This window comes from Sphaerodactylus townsendi, linkage group LG05, assembly GCF_021028975.2.
Source record: "Sphaerodactylus townsendi isolate TG3544 linkage group LG05, MPM_Stown_v2.3, whole genome shotgun sequence".
Lineage (NCBI taxonomy): Eukaryota > Metazoa > Chordata > Lepidosauria > Squamata > Sphaerodactylidae > Sphaerodactylus > Sphaerodactylus townsendi.
In genome coordinates, this window is record NC_059429.1 from 6,892,986 (window position 1) to 6,917,756 (window position 24,771).

The 24,771-nt window shown below is 85.7% G+C and overlaps 1 protein-coding gene across 1 annotated transcript; it reads right to left on the bottom strand.

The window, feature by feature from the left end:
• Positions 1 to 472: 472 nt before the first annotated feature.
• Positions 473 to 23,836, bottom strand: LOC125432777 (basic proline-rich protein-like). The gene is made up of 4 exons (XM_048496695.1): positions 23,762 to 23,836; positions 22,791 to 22,936; positions 11,734 to 12,763; positions 473 to 970 (listed from the first exon to the last, which is right to left on the bottom strand). Exons 1-4 carry the CDS (start codon positions 23,834 to 23,836, stop codon positions 473 to 475), a joined length of 1,749 nt encoding a protein of 582 aa, XP_048352652.1.
• Positions 23,837 to 24,771: the final 935 nt, after the last annotated feature.

Sequence of the window (24,771 nt, forward strand, 5' to 3'; positions counted from 1 at the left end):
ACCCCTCTCTGCGTGAAGGGGAAAAAGAAGCTAAGCTTTTTTTCCCCCCTTGTGCTTATTTAACCTTTTTCTCTATTAGCCCCAGCAGTTTCCTTTTGGGGATGATAATGATTATACCTTACTGGCAGTGATCCAACTGGTGCTGCTGTTAAGAATGGCGATGCGATCCTTGCATACACCCCTCTCCTTGGTCGTAGGGGATTGGGTTGACCTTTCTACAAAGAACCTGCGGGGGCTTCAGGCGTGCCGCAAATTGGGGCAAAAGTTCTTAGGACCAGGTAGTCAGGGTAATTAATTCGGTCACGGCCAAGTTGGGTCTGCCAAAAAGGTTTTGAGGGGTATTTCATAGTAGTTTACTGAAGGTGGCGCCCCCCCCCCCTGGACCATGGAGCCCATGGGAGGAGGCCCCACCGCTGGAATGTGTGTGGGGGGAGCTCCACCAGGAAGTGGGGAGTATTTTGGACTCCTGGGTTTACCGCAAGCAGCTACAGTATTTGGTGGCCTGGGCACATTTCCCCAAAGGTATGAATGAGTGGGTGGACGCTGGGCACGTCAGCGCACCACGCTTGGTACGGGCGTTCCATTGAGCGTACCTGGACTGCCCGCGCCCGTGAGGGAGGCCTTTGGGGAGGCGGAATGCACACTGCCCAACCCCCCTGAGTAAAAGCAGAGAGTATGTGGAACGGATGAAAGAATGAAGGCTGAGAACAATCCCCCACTGCTTTTTATCAGCTTGGGCTTTATAATCTTGCTTAGCTTTGTCCTGGGCTTTCTGCATGGGAGCCCATGCCTCCCGGATAGACTTCACCCAGCCCTGAAGCTCTACTGGTGCCCCCGTGGCCTCGGACAGGAGCGGGAAAGGCTGAGGCAGTTGCCCCGACACCACTTCAAAGGGGGATTTCCTGGTACTGCTGTGTACTGCATTGTTATAAGCGTATTCCGCGAACGGTAGCAGGTCCACCCAGTCGTCCTGGTGGTAGTTAATATAACACCGCAAATATGGTCATTCATAGCCAAAACCCATTTTATGGCAGCCTGTATAGATTTTGCAAATTATACCCAAATGCAGAGGTGGGATCCAGCAGGTTCTCACCAGTTCCCGAGAGGGGGTTACTCATTATTTGTGTGTGCCGAGAGGGGGTGACTAATTGGGTCCGCTTTTCCACCTCCACGCCCTTGCCTCCACACCCTCCCCGAGAGGCATGCTGCCTTTGAACGTGAAGGTTCCATATAGCAATTGCGACTAATAATGTAACTCCCTGAACTGGGTTAATCCCTTTCAGGTACTGCAATTCATTGATTCTCAGCCTTTCGTACCTTTTATCTCACCGGTCTCTATCAAAGAACCTGTGTGCTTCGCCATTGCTGTGTTCAGATTTGTGAGTTGGGGCATTTTCTATAATGTGATGATGATTTAGAAATGACCTGGTGCAAAAAAAAAAATGTTGGGAGTCATGGTGGGGTGGCTGCCCATGGGGGGGCATGTAACTCAGGTTTTGCCCAGGGCTCAGGTTTGCCTAGGTATGCCTCTGACCCCTTTGCTGAGGGAGGGCTGGTGAGGGAACCTGTTACTAAAATTTTTGGATCCCACCTCTGCCCAAATGGGCACGCTTCCTCTTGCGTGATGCGATCAACATGAGCTAGGAAGACGCCCGGATGCCAACTCTCTGAGGTCCAGGGACTTGGCCATTTATTCAGTAATGATTCAGTGACATTTCTAATGTTCTTTTAGATGACTTAATCCATGGCAGAGGGATTTGAGCACTCCACGCTGCTGTGTGCAGGGCAATGTGTTAATTTCCTCCCTTCCTGCCCTAGTGTACCTAGTGGTTAGAGATTAGGGCCGGAGGGACCCAGGTTCAGTTCTTCATCTCACCGTGAAGCTTGATGGGTGACTTTGAGCCAAACACACCCTCTCAAACCAACCTACCTTGCAGGGTTGTTGTGAAGCTCAGGTGCAGAAGGGGGAAATCTCCTTGGAGGGACATCCAGATTTTAAAAATGTGGCAGAGTGATATTACCTATTAAGAACATGAGCTGAGCCAAGGTCTGTTCTTTGCTGCTGTTGGCGGGACGGATGGCTCCACTGTCTTGTACTCAGAGGCGTACCGGGAGAAAATGACAACTGGGGCATGACCGGCTCCCCACAACCCCCCCCCCGGCCTGGCTCCCCATGCCCCCACTTGGCAGCAGGCGGCCACAGTGGCAGGCCAGTTCCTGCCCTTCCCAACCTCCCTGGGGAGGGCAGGAGCCAGCCAGTGGCTCCAGCACACACCTCAGCCGATGAGCAGCACCCCGGCACAGAGGGAGCCACTGGGTGCCGGTTGGGTCACTGTGCTGCAGGAGAGGCCAGGCGTAAGGACCCAACCAGCGCCCAGCACACACCCCGCGTGACCATCTAAGTTATCCTGAGGATGTAGAGGAGGAGGAGGAGGAGGAGGAGAAAAGAGTCAATGGGGTGTATATATTTTGATATTGTTTGCTGGCCAGATGAGCAGAGCTTTCCACTAAAGCCAATGGCCTGATTGAGAAACCTTAAACCAGGGGTCTGCTCTCCAGATGTTCATGGACTACTATTCATAGACTCTGTGGCTCTCCAGATATCCATGGACTACAATTCCCAATTGGATAAGGGAGGCTCCCCAAACTACCCTTCTCCTCAGTTGATCCCTGGCTTTTGAATAATCAAGTCCCCTTAATCTCAATGTGAAACTGATGTGCATTATGGACCCTCCGTTCTCTTTTTAATTTCAAAACGTTGACAATACACCACAGAAAGAAATGCCTGGCATACATTGTAGTCCTTTTAGTGGGGTGTTCAGTGTGCATCCGTTTTAGTGCAGTGTTAAACTTCTGACAAAGAGAATCTTAACCACCACACATATCATCCCATAAAAATGGCTTTTTTGGTGGTGTTTTCAAAATGTTCTGTTTGGGGTGTGGGGTGGGGGGGATGGGGGGGGGGGGGGTTGGGGGGGCGGGGGGGGTTGGGGGGGGGGGGGGTGGGGGTGGGGTTGGGGGGGGGGGGTGGGGGGGGGGGTGGGGGTGGCGGGGGGGGGGGGGGTTGTGGGGGGGGGGGTGTTGGGGGGGAGGGGGATGGTGGGGGGGGGGGGTTTGGGGGGGGGGGGGGGTGGGGGGGGGGGGGGGTGGGGGGGGGGGGGGGTGGGGGGCGGGGGGGGGGGGGGGGGGGGGGGGTGGGGGGGGGGGGGGTTGGGGGGGGGGGGGGGTGGGGGGGGGGGGGTGTGTGGGGGGGGGGGGGTTGGGGGGGCGGGGGGTGGGGGGGGGGGGGGGTTGGGGGGGGGGGGGGTGGGGGGGGGGGGGGGTGGGGGGGGGGGGGGGTGGGGGGGGGGGGGGGTGGGGGGGGGGGGGGGTGGGGGGGGGGGGGGGTGGGGGGGGGGGGGGGTGGGGGGGGGGGGGGGTGGGGGGGGGGGGGGGTGGGGGGGGGGGGGGGTGGGGGGGGGGGGGGGTGGGGGGGGGGGGGGGTGGGGGGGGGGGGGGGTGGGGGGGGGGGGGGGTGGGGGGGGGGGGGGGTGGGGGGGGGGGGGGGTGGGGGGGGGGGGGGGTGGGGGGGGGGGGGGGTGGGGGGGGGGGGGGGTGGGGGGGGGGGGGGGTGGGGGGGGGGGGGGGTGGGGGGGGGGGGGGGTGGGGGGGGGGGGGGGTGGGGGGGGGGGGGGGTGGGGGGGGGGGGGGGTGGGGGGGGGGGGGGGTGGGGGGGGGGGGGGGTGGGGGGGGGGGGGGGTGGGGGGGGGGGGGGGTGGGGGGGGGGGGGGGTGGGGGGGGGGGGGGGTGGGGGGGGGGGGGGGTGGGGGGGGGGGGGGGTGGGGGGGGGGGGGGGTGGGGGGGGGGGGGGGTGGGGGGGGGGGGGGGTGGGGGGGGGGGGGGGTGGGGGGGGGGGGGGGTGGGGGGGGGGGGGGGTGGGGGGGGGGGGGGGTGGGGGGGGGGGGGGGTGGGGGGGGGGGGGGGTGGGGGGGGGGGGGGGTGGGGGGGGGGGGGGGTGGGGGGGGGGGGGGGTGGGGGGGGGGGGGGGTGGGGGGGGGGGGGGGTGGGGGGGGGGGGGGGTGGGGGGGGGGGGGGGTGGGGGGGGGGGGGGGTGGGGGGGGGGGGGGGTGGGGGGGGGGGGGGGTGGGGGGGGGGGGGGGTGGGGGGGGGGGGGGGTGGGGGGGGGGGGGGGTGGGGGGGGGGGGGGGTGGGGGGGGGGGGGGGTGGGGGGGGGGGGGGGTGGGGGGGGGGGGGGGTGGGGGGGGGGGGGGGTGGGGGGGGGGGGGGGTGGGGGGGGGGGGGGGTGGGGGGGGGGGGGGGTGGGGGGGGGGGGGGGTGGGGGGGGGGGGGGGTGGGGGGGGGGGGGGGTGGGGGGGGGGGGGGGTGGGGGGGGGGGGGGGTGGGGGGGGGGGGGGGTGGGGGGGGGGGGGGGTGGGGGGGGGGGGGGGTGGGGGGGGGGGGGGGTGGGGGGGGGGGGGGGTGGGGGGGGGGGGGGGTGGGGGGGGGGGGGGGTGGGGGGGGGGGGGGGTGGGGGGGGGGGGGGGTGGGGGGGGGGGGGGGTGGGGGGGGGGGGGGGTGGGGGGGGGGGGGGGTGGGGGGGGGGGGGGGTGGGGGGGGGGGGGGGTGGGGGGGGGGGGGGGTGGGGGGGGGGGGGGGTGGGGGGGGGGGGGGGTGGGGGGGGGGGGGGGTGGGGGGGGGGGGGGGTGGGGGGGGGGGGGGGTGGGGGGGGGGGGGGGTGGGGGGGGGGGGGGGTGGGGGGGGGGGGGGGTGGGGGGGGGGGGGGGTGGGGGGGGGGGGGGGTGGGGGGGGGGGGGGGTGGGGGGGGGGGGGGGTGGGGGGGGGGGGGGGTGGGGGGGGGGGGGGGTGGGGGGGGGGGGGGGTGGGGGGGGGGGGGGGTGGGGGGGGGGGGGGGTGGGGGGGGGGGGGGGTGGGGGGGGGGGGGGGTGGGGGGGGGGGGGGGTGGGGGGGGGGGGGGGTGGGGGGGGGGGGGGGTGGGGGGGGGGGGGGGTGGGGGGGGGGGGGGGTGGGGGGGGGGGGGGGTGGGGGGGGGGGGGGGTGGGGGGGGGGGGGGGTGGGGGGGGGGGGGGGTGGGGGGGGGGGGGGGTGGGGGGGGGGGGGGGTGGGGGGGGGGGGGGGTGGGGGGGGGGGGGGGTGGGGGGGGGGGGGGGTGGGGGGGGGGGGGGGTGGGGGGGGGGGGGGGTGGGGGGGGGGGGGGGTGGGGGGGGGGGGGGGTGGGGGGGGGGGGGGGTGGGGGGGGGGGGGGGTGGGGGGGGGGGGGGGTGGGGGGGGGGGGGGGTGGGGGGGGGGGGGGGTGGGGGGGGGGGGGGGTGGGGGGGGGGGGGGGTGGGGGGGGGGGGGGGTGGGGGGGGGGGGGGGTGGGGGGGGGGGGGGGTGGGGGGGGGGGGGGGTGGGGGGGGGGGGGGGTGGGGGGGGGGGGGGGTGGGGGGGGGGGGGGGTGGGGGGGGGGGGGGGTGGGGGGGGGGGGGGGTGGGGGGGGGGGGGGGTGGGGGGGGGGGGGGGTGGGGGGGGGGGGGGGTGGGGGGGGGGGGGGGTGGGGGGGGGGGGGGGTGGGGGGGGGGGGGGGTGGGGGGGGGGGGGGGTGGGGGGGGGGGGGGGTGGGGGGGGGGGGGGGTGGGGGGGGGGGGGGGTGGGGGGGGGGGGGGGTGGGGGGGGGGGGGGGTGGGGGGGGGGGGGGGTGGGGGGGGGGGGGGGTGGGGGGGGGGGGGGGTGGGGGGGGGGGGGGGTGGGGGGGGGGGGGGGTGGGGGGGGGGGGGGGTGGGGGGGGGGGGGGGTGGGGGGGGGGGGGGGTGGGGGGGGGGGGGGGTGGGGGGGGGGGGGGGTGGGGGGGGGGGGGGGTGGGGGGGGGGGGGGGTGGGGGGGGGGGGGGGTGGGGGGGGGGGGGGGTGGGGGGGGGGGGGGGTGGGGGGGGGGGGGGGTGGGGGGGGGGGGGGGTGGGGGGGGGGGGGGGTGGGGGGGGGGGGGGGTGGGGGGGGGGGGGGGTGGGGGGGGGGGGGGGTGGGGGGGGGGGGGGGTGGGGGGGGGGGGGGGTGGGGGGGGGGGGGGGTGGGGGGGGGGGGGGGTGGGGGGGGGGGGGGGTGGGGGGGGGGGGGGGTGGGGGGGGGGGGGGGTGGGGGGGGGGGGGGGTGGGGGGGGGGGGGGGTGGGGGGGGGGGGGGGTGGGGGGGGGGGGGGGTGGGGGGGGGGGGGGGTGGGGGGGGGGGGGGGTGGGGGGGGGGGGGGGTGGGGGGGGGGGGGGGTGGGGGGGGGGGGGGGTGGGGGGGGGGGGGGGTGGGGGGGGGGGGGGGTGGGGGGGGGGGGGGGTGGGGGGGGGGGGGGGTGGGGGGGGGGGGGGGTGGGGGGGGGGGGGGGTGGGGGGGGGGGGGGGTGGGGGGGGGGGGGGGTGGGGGGGGGGGGGGGTGGGGGGGGGGGGGGGTGGGGGGGGGGGGGGGTGGGGGGGGGGGGGGGTGGGGGGGGGGGGGGGTGGGGGGGGGGGGGGGTGGGGGGGGGGGGGGGTGGGGGGGGGGGGGGGTGGGGGGGGGGGGGGGTGGGGGGGGGGGGGGGTGGGGGGGGGGGGGGGTGGGGGGGGGGGGGGGTGGGGGGGGGGGGGGGTGGGGGGGGGGGGGGGTGGGGGGGGGGGGGGGTGGGGGGGGGGGGGGGTGGGGGGGGGGGGGGGTGGGGGGGGGGGGGGGTGGGGGGGGGGGGGGGTGGGGGGGGGGGGGGGTGGGGGGGGGGGGGGGTGGGGGGGGGGGGGGGTGGGGGGGGGGGGGGGTGGGGGGGGGGGGGGGTGGGGGGGGGGGGGGGTGGGGGGGGGGGGGGGTGGGGGGGGGGGGGGGTGGGGGGGGGGGGGGGTGGGGGGGGGGGGGGGTGGGGGGGGGGGGGGGTGGGGGGGGGGGGGGGTGGGGGGGGGGGGGGGTGGGGGGGGGGGGGGGTGGGGGGGGGGGGGGGTGGGGGGGGGGGGGGGTGGGGGGGGGGGGGGGTGGGGGGGGGGGGGGGTGGGGGGGGGGGGGGGTGGGGGGGGGGGGGGGTGGGGGGGGGGGGGGGTGGGGGGGGGGGGGGGTGGGGGGGGGGGGGGGTGGGGGGGGGGGGGGGTGGGGGGGGGGGGGGGTGGGGGGGGGGGGGGGTGGGGGGGGGGGGGGGTGGGGGGGGGGGGGGGTGGGGGGGGGGGGGGGTGGGGGGGGGGGGGGGTGGGGGGGGGGGGGGGTGGGGGGGGGGGGGGGTGGGGGGGGGGGGGGGTGGGGGGGGGGGGGGGTGGGGGGGGGGGGGGGTGGGGGGGGGGGGGGGTGGGGGGGGGGGGGGGTGGGGGGGGGGGGGGGTGGGGGGGGGGGGGGGTGGGGGGGGGGGGGGGTGGGGGGGGGGGGGGGTGGGGGGGGGGGGGGGTGGGGGGGGGGGGGGGTGGGGGGGGGGGGGGGTGGGGGGGGGGGGGGGTGGGGGGGGGGGGGGGTGGGGGGGGGGGGGGGTGGGGGGGGGGGGGGGTGGGGGGGGGGGGGGGTGGGGGGGGGGGGGGGTGGGGGGGGGGGGGGGTGGGGGGGGGGGGGGGTGGGGGGGGGGGGGGGTGGGGGGGGGGGGGGGTGGGGGGGGGGGGGGGTGGGGGGGGGGGGGGGTGGGGGGGGGGGGGGGTGGGGGGGGGGGGGGGTGGGGGGGGGGGGGGGTGGGGGGGGGGGGGGGTGGGGGGGGGGGGGGGTGGGGGGGGGGGGGGGTGGGGGGGGGGGGGGGTGGGGGGGGGGGGGGGTGGGGGGGGGGGGGGGTGGGGGGGGGGGGGGGTGGGGGGGGGGGGGGGTGGGGGGGGGGGGGGGTGGGGGGGGGGGGGGGTGGGGGGGGGGGGGGGTGGGGGGGGGGGGGGGTGGGGGGGGGGGGGGGTGGGGGGGGGGGGGGGTGGGGGGGGGGGGGGGTGGGGGGGGGGGGGGGTGGGGGGGGGGGGGGGTGGGGGGGGGGGGGGGTGGGGGGGGGGGGGGGTGGGGGGGGGGGGGGGTGGGGGGGGGGGGGGGTGGGGGGGGGGGGGGGTGGGGGGGGGGGGGGGTGGGGGGGGGGGGGGGTGGGGGGGGGGGGGGGTGGGGGGGGGGGGGGGTGGGGGGGGGGGGGGGTGGGGGGGGGGGGGGGTGGGGGGGGGGGGGGGTGGGGGGGGGGGGGGGTGGGGGGGGGGGGGGGTGGGGGGGGGGGGGGGTGGGGGGGGGGGGGGGTGGGGGGGGGGGGGGGTGGGGGGGGGGGGGGGTGGGGGGGGGGGGGGGTGGGGGGGGGGGGGGGTGGGGGGGGGGGGGGGTGGGGGGGGGGGGGGGTGGGGGGGGGGGGGGGTGGGGGGGGGGGGGGGTGGGGGGGGGGGGGGGTGGGGGGGGGGGGGGGTGGGGGGGGGGGGGGGTGGGGGGGGGGGGGGGTGGGGGGGGGGGGGGGTGGGGGGGGGGGGGGGTGGGGGGGGGGGGGGGTGGGGGGGGGGGGGGGTGGGGGGGGGGGGGGGTGGGGGGGGGGGGGGGTGGGGGGGGGGGGGGGTGGGGGGGGGGGGGGGTGGGGGGGGGGGGGGGTGGGGGGGGGGGGGGGTGGGGGGGGGGGGGGGTGGGGGGGGGGGGGGGTGGGGGGGGGGGGGGGTGGGGGGGGGGGGGGGTGGGGGGGGGGGGGGGTGGGGGGGGGGGGGGGTGGGGGGGGGGGGGGGTGGGGGGGGGGGGGGGTGGGGGGGGGGGGGGGTGGGGGGGGGGGGGGGTGGGGGGGGGGGGGGGTGGGGGGGGGGGGGGGTGGGGGGGGGGGGGGGTGGGGGGGGGGGGGGGTGGGGGGGGGGGGGGGTGGGGGGGGGGGGGGGTGGGGGGGGGGGGGGGTGGGGGGGGGGGGGGGTGGGGGGGGGGGGGGGTGGGGGGGGGGGGGGGTGGGGGGGGGGGGGGGTGGGGGGGGGGGGGGGTGGGGGGGGGGGGGGGTGGGGGGGGGGGGGGGTGGGGGGGGGGGGGGGTGGGGGGGGGGGGGGGTGGGGGGGGGGGGGGGTGGGGGGGGGGGGGGGTGGGGGGGGGGGGGGGTGGGGGGGGGGGGGGGTGGGGGGGGGGGGGGGTGGGGGGGGGGGGGGGTGGGGGGGGGGGGGGGTGGGGGGGGGGGGGGGTGGGGGGGGGGGGGGGTGGGGGGGGGGGGGGGTGGGGGGGGGGGGGGGTGGGGGGGGGGGGGGGTGGGGGGGGGGGGGGGTGGGGGGGGGGGGGGGTGGGGGGGGGGGGGGGTGGGGGGGGGGGGGGGTGGGGGGGGGGGGGGGTGGGGGGGGGGGGGGGTGGGGGGGGGGGGGGGTGGGGGGGGGGGGGGGTGGGGGGGGGGGGGGGTGGGGGGGGGGGGGGGTGGGGGGGGGGGGGGGTGGGGGGGGGGGGGGGTGGGGGGGGGGGGGGGTGGGGGGGGGGGGGGGTGGGGGGGGGGGGGGGTGGGGGGGGGGGGGGGTGGGGGGGGGGGGGGGTGGGGGGGGGGGGGGGTGGGGGGGGGGGGGGGTGGGGGGGGGGGGGGGTGGGGGGGGGGGGGGGTGGGGGGGGGGGGGGGTGGGGGGGGGGGGGGGTGGGGGGGGGGGGGGGTGGGGGGGGGGGGGGGTGGGGGGGGGGGGGGGTGGGGGGGGGGGGGGGTGGGGGGGGGGGGGGGTGGGGGGGGGGGGGGGTGGGGGGGGGGGGGGGTGGGGGGGGGGGGGGGTGGGGGGGGGGGGGGGTGGGGGGGGGGGGGGGTGGGGGGGGGGGGGGGTGGGGGGGGGGGGGGGTGGGGGGGGGGGGGGGTGGGGGGGGGGGGGGGTGGGGGGGGGGGGGGGTGGGGGGGGGGGGGGGTGGGGGGGGGGGGGGGTGGGGGGGGGGGGGGGTGGGGGGGGGGGGGGGTGGGGGGGGGGGGGGGTGGGGGGGGGGGGGGGTGGGGGGGGGGGGGGGTGGGGGGGGGGGGGGGTGGGGGGGGGGGGGGGTGGGGGGGGGGGGGGGTGGGGGGGGGGGGGGGTGGGGGGGGGGGGGGGTGGGGGGGGGGGGGGGTGGGGGGGGGGGGGGGTGGGGGGGGGGGGGGGTGGGGGGGGGGGGGGGTGGGGGGGGGGGGGGGTGGGGGGGGGGGGGGGTGGGGGGGGGGGGGGGTGGGGGGGGGGGGGGGTGGGGGGGGGGGGGGGTGGGGGGGGGGGGGGGTGGGGGGGGGGGGGGGTGGGGGGGGGGGGGGGTGGGGGGGGGGGGGGGTGGGGGGGGGGGGGGGTGGGGGGGGGGGGGGGTGGGGGGGGGGGGGGGTGGGGGGGGGGGGGGGTGGGGGGGGGGGGGGGTGGGGGGGGGGGGGGGTGGGGGGGGGGGGGGGTGGGGGGGGGGGGGGGTGGGGGGGGGGGGGGGTGGGGGGGGGGGGGGGTGGGGGGGGGGGGGGGTGGGGGGGGGGGGGGGTGGGGGGGGGGGGGGGTGGGGGGGGGGGGGGGTGGGGGGGGGGGGGGGTGGGGGGGGGGGGGGGTGGGGGGGGGGGGGGGTGGGGGGGGGGGGGGGTGGGGGGGGGGGGGGGTGGGGGGGGGGGGGGGTGGGGGGGGGGGGGGGTGGGGGGGGGGGGGGGTGGGGGGGGGGGGGGGTGGGGGGGGGGGGGGGTGGGGGGGGGGGGGGGTGGGGGGGGGGGGGGGTGGGGGGGGGGGGGGGTGGGGGGGGGGGGGGGTGGGGGGGGGGGGGGGTGGGGGGGGGGGGGGGTGGGGGGGGGGGGGGGTGGGGGGGGGGGGGGGTGGGGGGGGGGGGGGGTGGGGGGGGGGGGGGGTGGGGGGGGGGGGGGGTGGGGGGGGGGGGGGGTGGGGGGGGGGGGGGGTGGGGGGGGGGGGGGGTGGGGGGGGGGGGGGGTGGGGGGGGGGGGGGGTGGGGGGGGGGGGGGGTGGGGGGGGGGGGGGGTGGGGGGGGGGGGGGGTGGGGGGGGGGGGGGGTGGGGGGGGGGGGGGGTGGGGGGGGGGGGGGGTGGGGGGGGGGGGGGGTGGGGGGGGGGGGGGGTGGGGGGGGGGGGGGGTGGGGGGGGGGGGGGGTGGGGGGGGGGGGGGGTGGGGGGGGGGGGGGGTGGGGGGGGGGGGGGGTGGGGGGGGGGGGGGGTGGGGGGGGGGGGGGGTGGGGGGGGGGGGGGGTGGGGGGGGGGGGGGGTGGGGGGGGGGGGGGGTGGGGGGGGGGGGGGGTGGGGGGGGGGGGGGGTGGGGGGGGGGGGGGGTGGGGGGGGGGGGGGGTGGGGGGGGGGGGGGGTGGGGGGGGGGGGGGGTGGGGGGGGGGGGGGGTGGGGGGGGGGGGGGGTGGGGGGGGGGGGGGGTGGGGGGGGGGGGGGGTGGGGGGGGGGGGGGGTGGGGGGGGGGGGGGGTGGGGGGGGGGGGGGGTGGGGGGGGGGGGGGGTGGGGGGGGGGGGGGGTGGGGGGGGGGGGGGGTGGGGGGGGGGGGGGGTGGGGGGGGGGGGGGGTGGGGGGGGGGGGGGGTGGGGGGGGGGGGGGGTGGGGGGGGGGGGGGGTGGGGGGGGGGGGGGGTGGGGGGGGGGGGGGGTGGGGGGGGGGGGGGGTGGGGGGGGGGGGGGGTGGGGGGGGGGGGGGGTGGGGGGGGGGGGGGGTGGGGGGGGGGGGGGGTGGGGGGGGGGGGGGGTGGGGGGGGGGGGGGGTGGGGGGGGGGGGGGGTGGGGGGGGGGGGGGGTGGGGGGGGGGGGGGGTGGGGGGGGGGGGGGGTGGGGGGGGGGGGGGGTGGGGGGGGGGGGGGGTGGGGGGGGGGGGGGGTGGGGGGGGGGGGGGGTGGGGGGGGGGGGGGGTGGGGGGGGGGGGGGGTGGGGGGGGGGGGGGGTGGGGGGGGGGGGGGGTGGGGGGGGGGGGGGGTGGGGGGGGGGGGGGGTGGGGGGGGGGGGGGGTGGGGGGGGGGGGGGGTGGGGGGGGGGGGGGGTGGGGGGGGGGGGGGGTGGGGGGGGGGGGGGGTGGGGGGGGGGGGGGGTGGGGGGGGGGGGGGGTGGGGGGGGGGGGGGGTGGGGGGGGGGGGGGGTGGGGGGGGGGGGGGGTGGGGGGGGGGGGGGGTGGGGGGGGGGGGGGGTGGGGGGGGGGGGGGGTGGGGGGGGGGGGGGGTGGGGGGGGGGGGGGGTGGGGGGGGGGGGGGGTGGGGGGGGGGGGGGGTGGGGGGGGGGGGGGGTGGGGGGGGGGGGGGGTGGGGGGGGGGGGGGGTGGGGGGGGGGGGGGGTGGGGGGGGGGGGGGGTGGGGGGGGGGGGGGGTGGGGGGGGGGGGGGGTGGGGGGGGGGGGGGGTGGGGGGGGGGGGGGGTGGGGGGGGGGGGGGGTGGGGGGGGGGGGGGGTGGGGGGGGGGGGGGGTGGGGGGGGGGGGGGGTGGGGGGGGGGGGGGGTGGGGGGGGGGGGGGGTGGGGGGGGGGGGGGGTGGGGGGGGGGGGGGGTGGGGGGGGGGGGGGGTGGGGGGGGGGGGGGGTGGGGGGGGGGGGGGGTGGGGGGGGGGGGGGGTGGGGGGGGGGGGGGGTGGGGGGGGGGGGGGGTGGGGGGGGGGGGGGGTGGGGGGGGGGGGGGGTGGGGGGGGGGGGGGGTGGGGGGGGGGGGGGGTGGGGGGGGGGGGGGGTGGGGGGGGGGGGGGGTGGGGGGGGGGGGGGGTGGGGGGGGGGGGGGGTGGGGGGGGGGGGGGGTGGGGGGGGGGGGGGGTGGGGGGGGGGGGGGGTGGGGGGGGGGGGGGGTGGGGGGGGGGGGGGGTGGGGGGGGGGGGGGGTGGGGGGGGGGGGGGGTGGGGGGGGGGGGGGGTGGGGGGGGGGGGGGGTGGGGGGGGGGGGGGGTGGGGGGGGGGGGGGGTGGGGGGGGGGGGGGGTGGGGGGGGGGGGGGGTGGGGGGGGGGGGGGGTGGGGGGGGGGGGGGGTGGGGGGGGGGGGGGGTGGGGGGGGGGGGGGGTGGGGGGGGGGGGGGGTGGGGGGGGGGGGGGGTGGGGGGGGGGGGGGGTGGGGGGGGGGGGGGGTGGGGGGGGGGGGGGGTGGGGGGGGGGGGGGGTGGGGGGGGGGGGGGGTGGGGGGGGGGGGGGGTGGGGGGGGGGGGGGGTGGGGGGGGGGGGGGGTGGGGGGGGGGGGGGGTGGGGGGGGGGGGGGGTGGGGGGGGGGGGGGGTGGGGGGGGGGGGGGGTGGGGGGGGGGGGGGGTGGGGGGGGGGGGGGGTGGGGGGGGGGGGGGGTGGGGGGGGGGGGGGGTGGGGGGGGGGGGGGGTGGGGGGGGGGGGGGGTGGGGGGGGGGGGGGGTGGGGGGGGGGGGGGGTGGGGGGGGGGGGGGGTGGGGGGGGGGGGGGGTGGGGGGGGGGGGGGGTGGGGGGGGGGGGGGGTGGGGGGGGGGGGGGGTGGGGGGGGGGGGGGGTGGGGGGGGGGGGGGGTGGGGGGGGGGGGGGGTGGGGGGGGGGGGGGGTGGGGGGGGGGGGGGGTGGGGGGGGGGGGGGGTGGGGGGGGGGGGGGGTGGGGGGGGGGGGGGGTGGGGGGGGGGGGGGGTGGGGGGGGGGGGGGGTGGGGGGGGGGGGGGGTGGGGGGGGGGGGGGGTGGGGGGGGGGGGGGGTGGGGGGGGGGGGGGGTGGGGGGGGGGGGGGGTGGGGGGGGGGGGGGGTGGGGGGGGGGGGGGGTGGGGGGGGGGGGGGGTGGGGGGGGGGGGGGGTGGGGGGGGGGGGGGGTGGGGGGGGGGGGGGGTGGGGGGGGGGGGGGGTGGGGGGGGGGGGGGGTGGGGGGGGGGGGGGGTGGGGGGGGGGGGGGGTGGGGGGGGGGGGGGGTGGGGGGGGGGGGGGGTGGGGGGGGGGGGGGGTGGGGGGGGGGGGGGGTGGGGGGGGGGGGGGGTGGGGGGGGGGGGGGGTGGGGGGGGGGGGGGGTGGGGGGGGGGGGGGGTGGGGGGGGGGGGGGGTGGGGGGGGGGGGGGGTGGGGGGGGGGGGGGGTGGGGGGGGGGGGGGGTGGGGGGGGGGGGGGGTGGGGGGGGGGGGGGGTGGGGGGGGGGGGGGGTGGGGGGGGGGGGGGGTGGGGGGGGGGGGGGGTGGGGGGGGGGGGGGGTGGGGGGGGGGGGGGGTGGGGGGGGGGGGGGGTGGGGGGGGGGGGGGGTGGGGGGGGGGGGGGGTGGGGGGGGGGGGGGGTGGGGGGGGGGGGGGGTGGGGGGGGGGGGGGGTGGGGGGGGGGGGGGGTGGGGGGGGGGGGGGGTGGGGGGGGGGGGGGGTGGGGGGGGGGGGGGGTGGGGGGGGGGGGGGGTGGGGGGGGGGGGGGGTGGGGGGGGGGGGGGGTGGGGGGGGGGGGGGGTGGGGGGGGGGGGGGGTGGGGGGGGGGGGGGGTGGGGGGGGGGGGGGGTGGGGGGGGGGGGGGGTGGGGGGGGGGGGGGGTGGGGGGGGGGGGGGGTGGGGGGGGGGGGGGGTGGGGGGGGGGGGGGGTGGGGGGGGGGGGGGGTGGGGGGGGGGGGGGGTGGGGGGGGGGGGGGGTGGGGGGGGGGGGGGGTGGGGGGGGGGGGGGGTGGGGGGGGGGGGGGGTGGGGGGGGGGGGGGGTGGGGGGGGGGGGGGGTGGGGGGGGGGGGGGGTGGGGGGGGGGGGGGGTGGGGGGGGGGGGGGGTGGGGGGGGGGGGGGGTGGGGGGGGGGGGGGGTGGGGGGGGGGGGGGGTGGGGGGGGGGGGGGGTGGGGGGGGGGGGGGGTGGGGGGGGGGGGGGGTGGGGGGGGGGGGGGGTGGGGGGGGGGGGGGGTGGGGGGGGGGGGGGGTGGGGGGGGGGGGGGGTGGGGGGGGGGGGGGGTGGGGGGGGGGGGGGGTGGGGGGGGGGGGGGGTGGGGGGGGGGGGGGGTGGGGGGGGGGGGGGGTGGGGGGGGGGGGGGGTGGGGGGGGGGGGGGGTGGGGGGGGGGGGGGGTGGGGGGGGGGGGGGGTGGGGGGGGGGGGGGGTGGGGGGGGGGGGGGGTGGGGGGGGGGGGGGGTGGGGGGGGGGGGGGGTGGGGGGGGGGGGGGGTGGGGGGGGGGGGGGGTGGGGGGGGGGGGGGGTGGGGGGGGGGGGGGGTGGGGGGGGGGGGGGGTGGGGGGGGGGGGGGGTGGGGGGGGGGGGGGGTGGGGGGGGGGGGGGGTGGGGGGGGGGGGGGGTGGGGGGGGGGGGGGGTGGGGGGGGGGGGGGGTGGGGGGGGGGGGGGGTGGGGGGGGGGGGGGGTGGGGGGGGGGGGGGGTGGGGGGGGGGGGGGGTGGGGGGGGGGGGGGGTGGGGGGGGGGGGGGGTGGGGGGGGGGGGGGGTGGGGGGGGGGGGGGGTGGGGGGGGGGGGGGGTGGGGGGGGGGGGGGGTGGGGGGGGGGGGGGGTGGGGGGGGGGGGGGGTGGGGGGGGGGGGGGGTGGGGGGGGGGGGGGGTGGGGGGGGGGGGGGGTGGGGGGGGGGGGGGGTGGGGGGGGGGGGGGGTGGGGGGGGGGGGGGGTGGGGGGGGGGGGGGGTGGGGGGGGGGGGGGGTGGGGGGGGGGGGGGGTGGGGGGGGGGGGGGGTGGGGGGGGGGGGGGGTGGGGGGGGGGGGGGGTGGGGGGGGGGGGGGGTGGGGGGGGGGGGGGGTGGGGGGGGGGGGGGGTGGGGGGGGGGGGGGGTGGGGGGGGGGGGGGGTGGGGGGGGGGGGGGGTGGGGGGGGGGGGGGGTGGGGGGGGGGGGGGGTGGGGGGGGGGGGGGGTGGGGGGGGGGGGGGGTGGGGGGGGGGGGGGGTGGGGGGGGGGGGGGGTGGGGGGGGGGGGGGGTGGGGGGGGGGGGGGGTGGGGGGGGGGGGGGGTGGGGGGGGGGGGGGGTGGGGGGGGGGGGGGGTGGGGGGGGGGGGGGGTGGGGGGGGGGGGGGGTGGGGGGGGGGGGGGGTGGGGGGGGGGGGGGGTGGGGGGGGGGGGGGGTGGGGGGGGGGGGGGGTGGGGGGGGGGGGGGGTGGGGGGGGGGGGGGGTGGGGGGGGGGGGGGGTGGGGGGGGGGGGGGGTGGGGGGGGGGGGGGGTGGGGGGGGGGGGGGGTGGGGGGGGGGGGGGGTGGGGGGGGGGGGGGGTGGGGGGGGGGGGGGGTGGGGGGGGGGGGGGGTGGGGGGGGGGGGGGGTGGGGGGGGGGGGGGGTGGGGGGGGGGGGGGGTGGGGGGGGGGGGGGGTGGGGGGGGGGGGGGGTGGGGGGGGGGGGGGGTGGGGGGGGGGGGGGGTGGGGGGGGGGGGGGGTGGGGGGGGGGGGGGGTGGGGGGGGGGGGGGGTGGGGGGGGGGGGGGGTGGGGGGGGGGGGGGGTGGGGGGGGGGGGGGGTGGGGGGGGGGGGGGGTGGGGGGGGGGGGGGGTGGGGGGGGGGGGGGGTGGGGGGGGGGGGGGGTGGGGGGGGGGGGGGGTGGGGGGGGGGGGGGGTGGGGGGGGGGGGGGGTGGGGGGGGGGGGGGGTGGGGGGGGGGGGGGGTGGGGGGGGGGGGGGGTGGGGGGGGGGGGGGGTGGGGGGGGGGGGGGGTGGGGGGGGGGGGGGGTGGGGGGGGGGGGGGGTGGGGGGGGGGGGGGGTGGGGGGGGGGGGGGGTGGGGGGGGGGGGGGGTGGGGGGGGGGGGGGGTGGGGGGGGGGGGGGGTGGGGGGGGGGGGGGGTGGGGGGGGGGGGGGGTGGGGGGGGGGGGGGGTGGGGGGGGGGGGGGGTGGGGGGGGGGGGGGGTGGGGGGGGGGGGGGGTGGGGGGGGGGGGGGGTGGGGGGGGGGGGGGGTGGGGGGGGGGGGGGGTGGGGGGGGGGGGGGGTGGGGGGGGGGGGGGGTGGGGGGGGGGGGGGGTGGGGGGGGGGGGGGGTGGGGGGGGGGGGGGGTGGGGGGGGGGGGGGGTGGGGGGGGGGGGGGGTGGGGGGGGGGGGGGGTGGGGGGGGGGGGGGGTGGGGGGGGGGGGGGGTGGGGGGGGGGGGGGGTGGGGGGGGGGGGGGGTGGGGGGGGGGGGGGGTGGGGGGGGGGGGGGGTGGGGGGGGGGGGGGGTGGGGGGGGGGGGGGGTGGGGGGGGGGGGGGGTGGGGGGGGGGGGGGGTGGGGGGGGGGGGGGGTGGGGGGGGGGGGGGGTGGGGGGGGGGGGGGGTGGGGGGGGGGGGGGGTGGGGGGGGGGGGGGGTGGGGGGGGGGGGGGGTGGGGGGGGGGGGGGGTGGGGGGGGGGGGGGGTGGGGGGGGGGGGGGGTGGGGGGGGGGGGGGGTGGGGGGGGGGGGGGGTGGGGGGGGGGGGGGGTGGGGGGGGGGGGGGGTGGGGGGGGGGGGGGGTGGGGGGGGGGGGGGGTGGGGGGGGGGGGGGGTGGGGGGGGGGGGGGGTGGGGGGGGGGGGGGGTGGGGGGGGGGGGGGGTGGGGGGGGGGGGGGGTGGGGGGGGGGGGGGGTGGGGGGGGGGGGGGGTGGGGGGGGGGGGGGGTGGGGGGGGGGGGGGGTGGGGGGGGGGGGGGGTGGGGGGGGGGGGGGGTGGGGGGGGGGGGGGGTGGGGGGGGGGGGGGGTGGGGGGGGGGGGGGGTGGGGGGGGGGGGGGGTGGGGGGGGGGGGGGGTGGGGGGGGGGGGGGGTGGGGGGGGGGGGGGGTGGGGGGGGGGGGGGGTGGGGGGGGGGGGGGGTGGGGGGGGGGGGGGGTGGGGGGGGGGGGGGGTGGGGGGGGGGGGGGGTGGGGGGGGGGGGGGGTGGGGGGGGGGGGGGGTGGGGGGGGGGGGGGGTGGGGGGGGGGGGGGGTGGGGGGGGGGGGGGGTGGGGGGGGGGGGGGGTGGGGGGGGGGGGGGGTGGGGGGGGGGGGGGGTGGGGGGGGGGGGGGGTGGGGGGGGGGGGGGGTGGGGGGGGGGGGGGGTGGGGGGGGGGGGGGGTGGGGGGGGGGGGGGGTGGGGGGGGGGGGGGGTGGGGGGGGGGGGGGGTGGGGGGGGGGGGGGGTGGGGGGGGGGGGGGGTGGGGGGGGGGGGGGGTGGGGGGGGGGGGGGGTGGGGGGGGGGGGGGGTGGGGGGGGGGGGGGGTGGGGGGGGGGGGGGGTGGGGGGGGGGGGGGGTGGGGGGGGGGGGGGGTGGGGGGGGGGGGGGGTGGGGGGGGGGGGGGGTGGGGGGGGGGGGGGGTGGGGGGGGGGGGGGGTGGGGGGGGGGGGGGGTGGGGGGGGGGGGGGGTGGGGGGGGGGGGGGGTGGGGGGGGGGGGGGGTGGGGGGGGGGGGGGGTGGGGGGGGGGGGGGGTGGGGGGGGGGGGGGGTGGGGGGGGGGGGGGGTGGGGGGGGGGGGGGGTGGGGGGGGGGGGGGGTGGGGGGGGGGGGGGGTGGGGGGGGGGGGGGGTGGGGGGGGGGGGGGGTGGGGGGGGGGGGGGGTGGGGGGGGGGGGGGGTGGGGGGGGGGGGGGGTGGGGGGGGGGGGGGGTGGGGGGGGGGGGGGGTGGGGGGGGGGGGGGGTGGGGGGGGGGGGGGGTGGGGGGGGGGGGGGGTGGGGGGGGGGGGGGGTGGGGGGGGGGGGGGGTGGGGGGGGGGGGGGGTGGGGGGGGGGGGGGGTGGGGGGGGGGGGGGGTGGGGGGGGGGGGGGGTGGGGGGGGGGGGGGGTGGGGGGGGGGGGGGGTGGGGGGGGGGGGGGGTGGGGGGGGGGGGGGGTGGGGGGGGGGGGGGGTGGGGGGGGGGGGGGGTGGGGGGGGGGGGGGGTGGGGGGGGGGGGGGGTGGGGGGGGGGGGGGGTGGGGGGGGGGGGGGGTGGGGGGGGGGGGGGGTGGGGGGGGGGGGGGGTGGGGGGGGGGGGGGGTGGGGGGGGGGGGGGGTGGGGGGGGGGGGGGGTGGGGGGGGGGGGGGGTGGGGGGGGGGGGGGGTGGGGGGGGGGGGGGGTGGGGGGGGGGGGGGGTGGGGGGGGGGGGGGGTGGGGGGGGGGGGGGGTGGGGGGGGGGGGGGGTGGGGGGGGGGGGGGGTGGGGGGGGGGGGGGGTGGGGGGGGGGGGGGGTGGGGGGGGGGGGGGGTGGGGGGGGGGGGGGGTGGGGGGGGGGGGGGGTGGGGGGGGGGGGGGGTGGGGGGGGGGGGGGGTGGGGGGGGGGGGGGGTGGGGGGGGGGGGGGGTGGGGGGGGGGGGGGGTGGGGGGGGGGGGGGGTGGGGGGGGGGGGGGGTGGGGGGGGGGGGGGGTGGGGGGGGGGGGGGGTGGGGGGGGGGGGGGGTGGGGGGGGGGGGGGGTGGGGGGGGGGGGGGGTGGGGGGGGGGGGGGGTGGGGGGGGGGGGGGGTGGGGGGGGGGGGGGGTGGGGGGGGGGGGGGGTGGGGGGGGGGGGGGGTGGGGGGGGGGGGGGGTGGGGGGGGGGGGGGGTGGGGGGGGGGGGGGGTGGGGGGGGGGGGGGGTGGGGGGGGGGGGGGGTGGGGGGGGGGGGGGGTGGGGGGGGGGGGGGGTGGGGGGGGGGGGGGGTGGGGGGGGGGGGGGGTGGGGGGGGGGGGGGGTGGGGGGGGGGGGGGGTGGGGGGGGGGGGGGGTGGGGGGGGGGGGGGGTGGGGGGGGGGGGGGGTGGGGGGGGGGGGGGGTGGGGGGGGGGGGGGGTGGGGGGGGGGGGGGGTGGGGGGGGGGGGGGGTGGGGGGGGGGGGGGGTGGGGGGGGGGGGGGGTGGGGGGGGGGGGGGGTGGGGGGGGGGGGGGGTGGGGGGGGGGGGGGGTGGGGGGGGGGGGGGGTGGGGGGGGGGGGGGGTGGGGGGGGGGGGGGGTGGGGGGGGGGGGGGGTGGGGGGGGGGGGGGGTGGGGGGGGGGGGGGGTGGGGGGGGGGGGGGGTGGGGGGGGGGGGGGGTGGGGGGGGGGGGGGGTGGGGGGGGGGGGGGGTGGGGGGGGGGGGGGGTGGGGGGGGGGGGGGGTGGGGGGGGGGGGGGGTGGGGGGGGGGGGGGGTGGGGGGGGGGGGGGGTGGGGGGGGGGGGGGGTGGGGGGGGGGGGGGGTGGGGGGGGGGGGGGGTGGGGGGGGGGGGGGGTGGGGGGGGGGGGGGGTGGGGGGGGGGGGGGGTGGGGGGGGGGGGGGGTGGGGGGGGGGGGGGGTGGGGGGGGGGGGGGGTGGGGGGGGGGGGGGGTGGGGGGGGGGGGGGGTGGGGGGGGGGGGGGGTGGGGGGGGGGGGGGGTGGGGGGGGGGGGGGGTGGGGGGGGGGGGGGGTGGGGGGGGGGGGGGGTGGGGGGGGGGGGGGGTGGGGGGGGGGGGGGGTGGGGGGGGGGGGGGGTGGGGGGGGGGGGGGGTGGGGGGGGGGGGGGGTGGGGGGGGGGGGGGGTGGGGGGGGGGGGGGGTGGGGGGGGGGGGGGGTGGGGGGGGGGGGGGGTGGGGGGGGGGGGGGGTGGGGGGGGGGGGGGGTGGGGGGGGGGGGGGGTGGGGGGGGGGGGGGGTGGGGGGGGGGGGGGGTGGGGGGGGGGGGGGGTGGGGGGGGGGGGGGGTGGGGGGGGGGGGGGGTGGGGGGGGGGGGGGGTGGGGGGGGGGGGGGGTGGGGGGGGGGGGGGGTGGGGGGGGGGGGGGGTGGGGGGGGGGGGGGGTGGGGGGGGGGGGGGGTGGGGGGGGGGGGGGGTGGGGGGGGGGGGGGGTGGGGGGGGGGGGGGGTGGGGGGGGGGGGGGGTGGGGGGGGGGGGGGGTGGGGGGGGGGGGGGGTGGGGGGGGGGGGGGGTGGGGGGGGGGGGGGGTGGGGGGGGGGGGGGGTGGGGGGGGGGGGGGGTGGGGGGGGGGGGGGGTGGGGGGGGGGGGGGGTGGGGGGGGGGGGGGGTGGGGGGGGGGGGGGGTGGGGGGGGGGGGGGGTGGGGGGGGGGGGGGGTGGGGGGGGGGGGGGGTGGGGGGGGGGGGGGGTGGGGGGGGGGGGGGGTGGGGGGGGGGGGGGGTGGGGGGGGGGGGGGGTGGGGGGGGGGGGGGGTGGGGGGGGGGGGGGGTGGGGGGGGGGGGGGGTGGGGGGGGGGGGGGGTGGGGGGGGGGGGGGGTGGGGGGGGGGGGGGGTGGGGGGGGGGGGGGGTGGGGGGGGGGGGGGGTGGGGGGGGGGGGGGGTGGGGGGGGGGGGGGGTGGGGGGGGGGGGGGGTGGGGGGGGGGGGGGGTGGGGGGGGGGGGGGGTGGGGGGGGGGGGGGGTGGGGGGGGGGGGGGGTGGGGGGGGGGGGGGGTGGGGGGGGGGGGGGGTGGGGGGGGGGGGGGGTGGGGGGGGGGGGGGGTGGGGGGGGGGGGGGGTGGGGGGGGGGGGGGGTGGGGGGGGGGGGGGGTGGGGGGGGGGGGGGGTGGGGGGGGGGGGGGGTGGGGGGGGGGGGGGGTGGGGGGGGGGGGGGGTGGGGGGGGGGGGGGGTGGGGGGGGGGGGGGGTGGGGGGGGGGGGGGGTGGGGGGGGGGGGGGGTGGGGGGGGGGGGGGGTGGGGGGGGGGGGGGGTGGGGGGGGGGGGGGGTGGGGGGGGGGGGGGGTGGGGGGGGGGGGGGGTGGGGGGGGGGGGGGGTGGGGGGGGGGGGGGGTGGGGGGGGGGGGGGGTGGGGGGGGGGGGGGGTGGGGGGGGGGGGGGGTGGGGGGGGGGGGGGGTGGGGGGGGGGGGGGGTGGGGGGGGGGGGGGGTGGGGGGGGGGGGGGGTGGGGGGGGGGGGGGGTGGGGGGGGGGGGGGGTGGGGGGGGGGGGGGGTGGGGGGGGGGGGGGGTGGGGGGGGGGGGGGGTGGGGGGGGGGGGGGGTGGGGGGGGGGGGGGGTGGGGGGGGGGGGGGGTGGGGGGGGGGGGGGGTGGGGGGGGGGGGGGGTGGGGGGGGGGGGGGGTGGGGGGGGGGGGGGGTGGGGGGGGGGGGGGGTGGGGGGGGGGGGGGGTGGGGGGGGGGGGGGGTGGGGGGGGGGGGGGGTGGGGGGGGGGGGGGGTGGGGGGGGGGGGGGGTGGGGGGGGGGGGGGGTGGGGGGGGGGGGGGGTGGGGGGGGGGGGGGGTGGGGGGGGGGGGGGGTGGGGGGGGGGGGGGGTGGGGGGGGGGGGGGGTGGGGGGGGGGGGGGGTGGGGGGGGGGGGGGGTGGGGGGGGGGGGGGGTGGGGGGGGGGGGGGGTGGGGGGGGGGGGGGGTGGGGGGGGGGGGGGGTGGGGGGGGGGGGGGGTGGGGGGGGGGGGGGGTGGGGGGGGGGGGGGGTGGGGGGGGGGGGGGGTGGGGGGGGGGGGGGGTGGGGGGGGGGGGGGGTGGGGGGGGGGGGGGGTGGGGGGGGGGGGGGGTGGGGGGGGGGGGGGGTGGGGGGGGGGGGGGGTGGGGGGGGGGGGGGGTGGGGGGGGGGGGGGGTGGGGGGGGGGGGGGGTGGGGGGGGGGGGGGGTGGGGGGGGGGGGGGGTGGGGGGGGGGGGGGGTGGGGGGGGGGGGGGGTGGGGGGGGGGGGGGGTGGGGGGGGGGGGGGGTGGGGGGGGGGGGGGGTGGGGGGGGGGGGGGGTGGGGGGGGGGGGGGGTGGGGGGGGGGGGGGGTGGGGGGGGGGGGGGGTGGGGGGGGGGGGGGGTGGGGGGGGGGGGGGGTGGGGGGGGGGGGGGGTGGGGGGGGGGGGGGGTGGGGGGGGGGGGGGGTGGGGGGGGGGGGGGGTGGGGGGGGGGGGGGGTGGGGGGGGGGGGGGGTGGGGGGGGGGGGGGGTGGGGGGGGGGGGGGGTGGGGGGGGGGGGGGGTGGGGGGGGGGGGGGGTGGGGGGGGGGGGGGGTGGGGGGGGGGGGGGGTGGGGGGGGGGGGGGGTGGGGGGGGGGGGGGGTGGGGGGGGGGGGGGGTGGGGGGGGGGGGGGGTGGGGGGGGGGGGGGGTGGGGGGGGGGGGGGGTGGGGGGGGGGGGGGGTGGGGGGGGGGGGGGGTGGGGGGGGGGGGGGGTGGGGGGGGGGGGGGGTGGGGGGGGGGGGGGGTGGGGGGGGGGGGGGGTGGGGGGGGGGGGGGGTGGGGGGGGGGGGGGGTGGGGGGGGGGGGGGGTGGGGGGGGGGGGGGGTGGGGGGGGGGGGGGGTGGGGGGGGGGGGGGGTGGGGGGGGGGGGGGGTGGGGGGGGGGGGGGGTGGGGGGGGGGGGGGGTGGGGGGGGGGGGGGGTGGGGGGGGGGGGGGGTGGGGGGGGGGGGGGGTGGGGGGGGGGGGGGGTGGGGGGGGGGGGGGGGGGGGGGGGGGGGGGGGGGGGGGGGGGGGGCGTGGGGGGGGGGGGGGGTGGGGGGGGGGGGGGGGGGGGGGGGGGGGGGGTGGGGGGGGGGGGGCAGGGGCTGATGGGAATTGTAGTCCATGACATCTGGAGTGCCAAAGGTTCGCCACCACTGTCCTAAGACAACCGAGAACCTTTTACCACCCTGAAGACTTAACGGATATTTTAGGAGAGTGTGGGAACAGAGTTTGCCGTGGGAGTTCATTGCAGGCACTGTTCCCTGGGGCAGTAGCTCTTTTGGATGGCGCTGGTGGGCAGCTGCCAGTGGGAAGTCCTCTGAAGATTGAGACCCTGCCGTGCAGTTCCTGTGAGGGAATGGCATTTCGGGTTGCAAATAAGGGGTGGAACTTCCCCCCCCTCCCCATTTTCCCCCCTACAGAACCCACTTTGCTTCCCTCTGTGGTTCCTGATGATCTCAGTGGCCTTCAGCCAGAGCACAAGTAAATGCTCCTCCGCCAAGTCCACGGATGGTTGCGTTACATGCTGATGAAATCTGGGCTCAATAAGGACTGGGAGTAGCTCTTTCACTGTAGAAGTAATTGTCATGTGCGTCACCTTTCCCAGGAGTTGGGATCGGACCACACCCATTCAAAATGAGGAGTCCTCTCTTGGTATCTCACCCTTCCAGCAAGCCGAGGGCCGCAGAGTGTTAGAAGTTTGACTTCTAGCTGGACCTCCTTGACATTTGCCGTTTTGGTTTCCAACTTCAGTCCCTGGTCTTTCCAGCAGAGAGCATCCCATAGCACACAGGTGTCAAACTCGCAACCCTCGAGATGTTATGGACTACAGTTCCCATCATCCCCTGCCAGCATCATGCTGGCAGGGGATGATGGGAACCGTAGTCCATAACATCTCGAGGGCAACGGGTTTGACACCTACGCAGCAGATCCACAAAAGCTTCCGCTGGTCGTTTGTGCCTCGAAACCCCCAGTTCTTGTCGCTGCCCCCTCCCATGATGCTGGCAGGGGATGATGGGAACCGTAGTCCATAACATCTCGAGGGCAATGGGTTTGACACCTACGCAGCAGATCCACAAAAGCTTCCGCTGGCCGTTCGTGCCTCGAAACCCCCAGTTCTTGTCGCTGCCCCCTCCCATGATGCTGGCAGGGGATGATGGGAACCGTAGTCCATAACATCTCGAGGGCAACGGGTTTGACACCTACGCAGCAGATCCACAAAAGCTTCCGCTGGTCGTTTGTGCCTCGAAACCCCCAGTTCTTGTCGCTGCCCCCTCCCATGATGCTGGCAGGGGATGATGGGAACCGTAGTCCATAACATCTCGAGGGCAACGGGTTTGACACCTACGCAGCAGATCCACAAAAGCTTCCGCTGGCCGCTCGCGGCTCCTCGGTAAACCCCCAGTTCTTGTCGCTGCCCCCTCCCATGATGCTGGCAGGGGATGATGGGAACCGTAGTCCATAACATCTCAAGGGCCGCGAGTTTGACACCTACGCAGCAGATCCACAAAAGCCTCCGCTGGTCGTTTGTGCCTCGAAACCCCCAGTTCTTGTCGCTGCCCCCTCCCATGATGCTGGCAGGGGATGATGGGAACTGTAGTCCATAACATCTCGAGGGCCGCAAGTTTGACACCTACGCAGCAGATCCACAAAAGCTTCCGCTGGCCGTTCGTGCCTCGAAACCCCCAGTTCTTGTCGCTGCCCCCCCATAACGTTTAAATCGCGCTGGCTGTTTGTACCAGAGACCCGACCTGACACGCACTCAGGTGTTTTGCAGCAAAGCGTGGTGGGATAGCGTCGCTTCGTCGCAGCGTCAAGCTCCTTTGTTTCAGTTTTATTCTTTTTGGAATCCTGTGCTATCCCGTCATTGGATTTCTAGGCTGCCCTTCCTCTTAGTGGTCAGGGCAGTTCCTGAAGATAAATGTTCCAGAT

Excerpts from the sequence above, each read along its gene's own strand:
- LOC125432777 (XM_048496695.1), bottom strand. The coding sequence starts at position 23,836 with ATGGGAGGGGGCAGCGACAAGAACTGGGGGTTTCGAGGCACAAACGAC. Across the intron at positions 22,937-23,761 it reads AGCTTTTGTGGATCTGCTGC|CCCCCCCCCCCCACCCCCCC; the intron begins GTAGGTGTCAAA and ends ATCAGCCCCTGC. Across the intron at positions 12,764-22,790 it reads CCCCCCCCCCCCCCACCCCC|CCCCCCCCCCCCCCCACCCC; the intron begins CCCCCCCCCCAC and ends CCCCCCCCCCCA.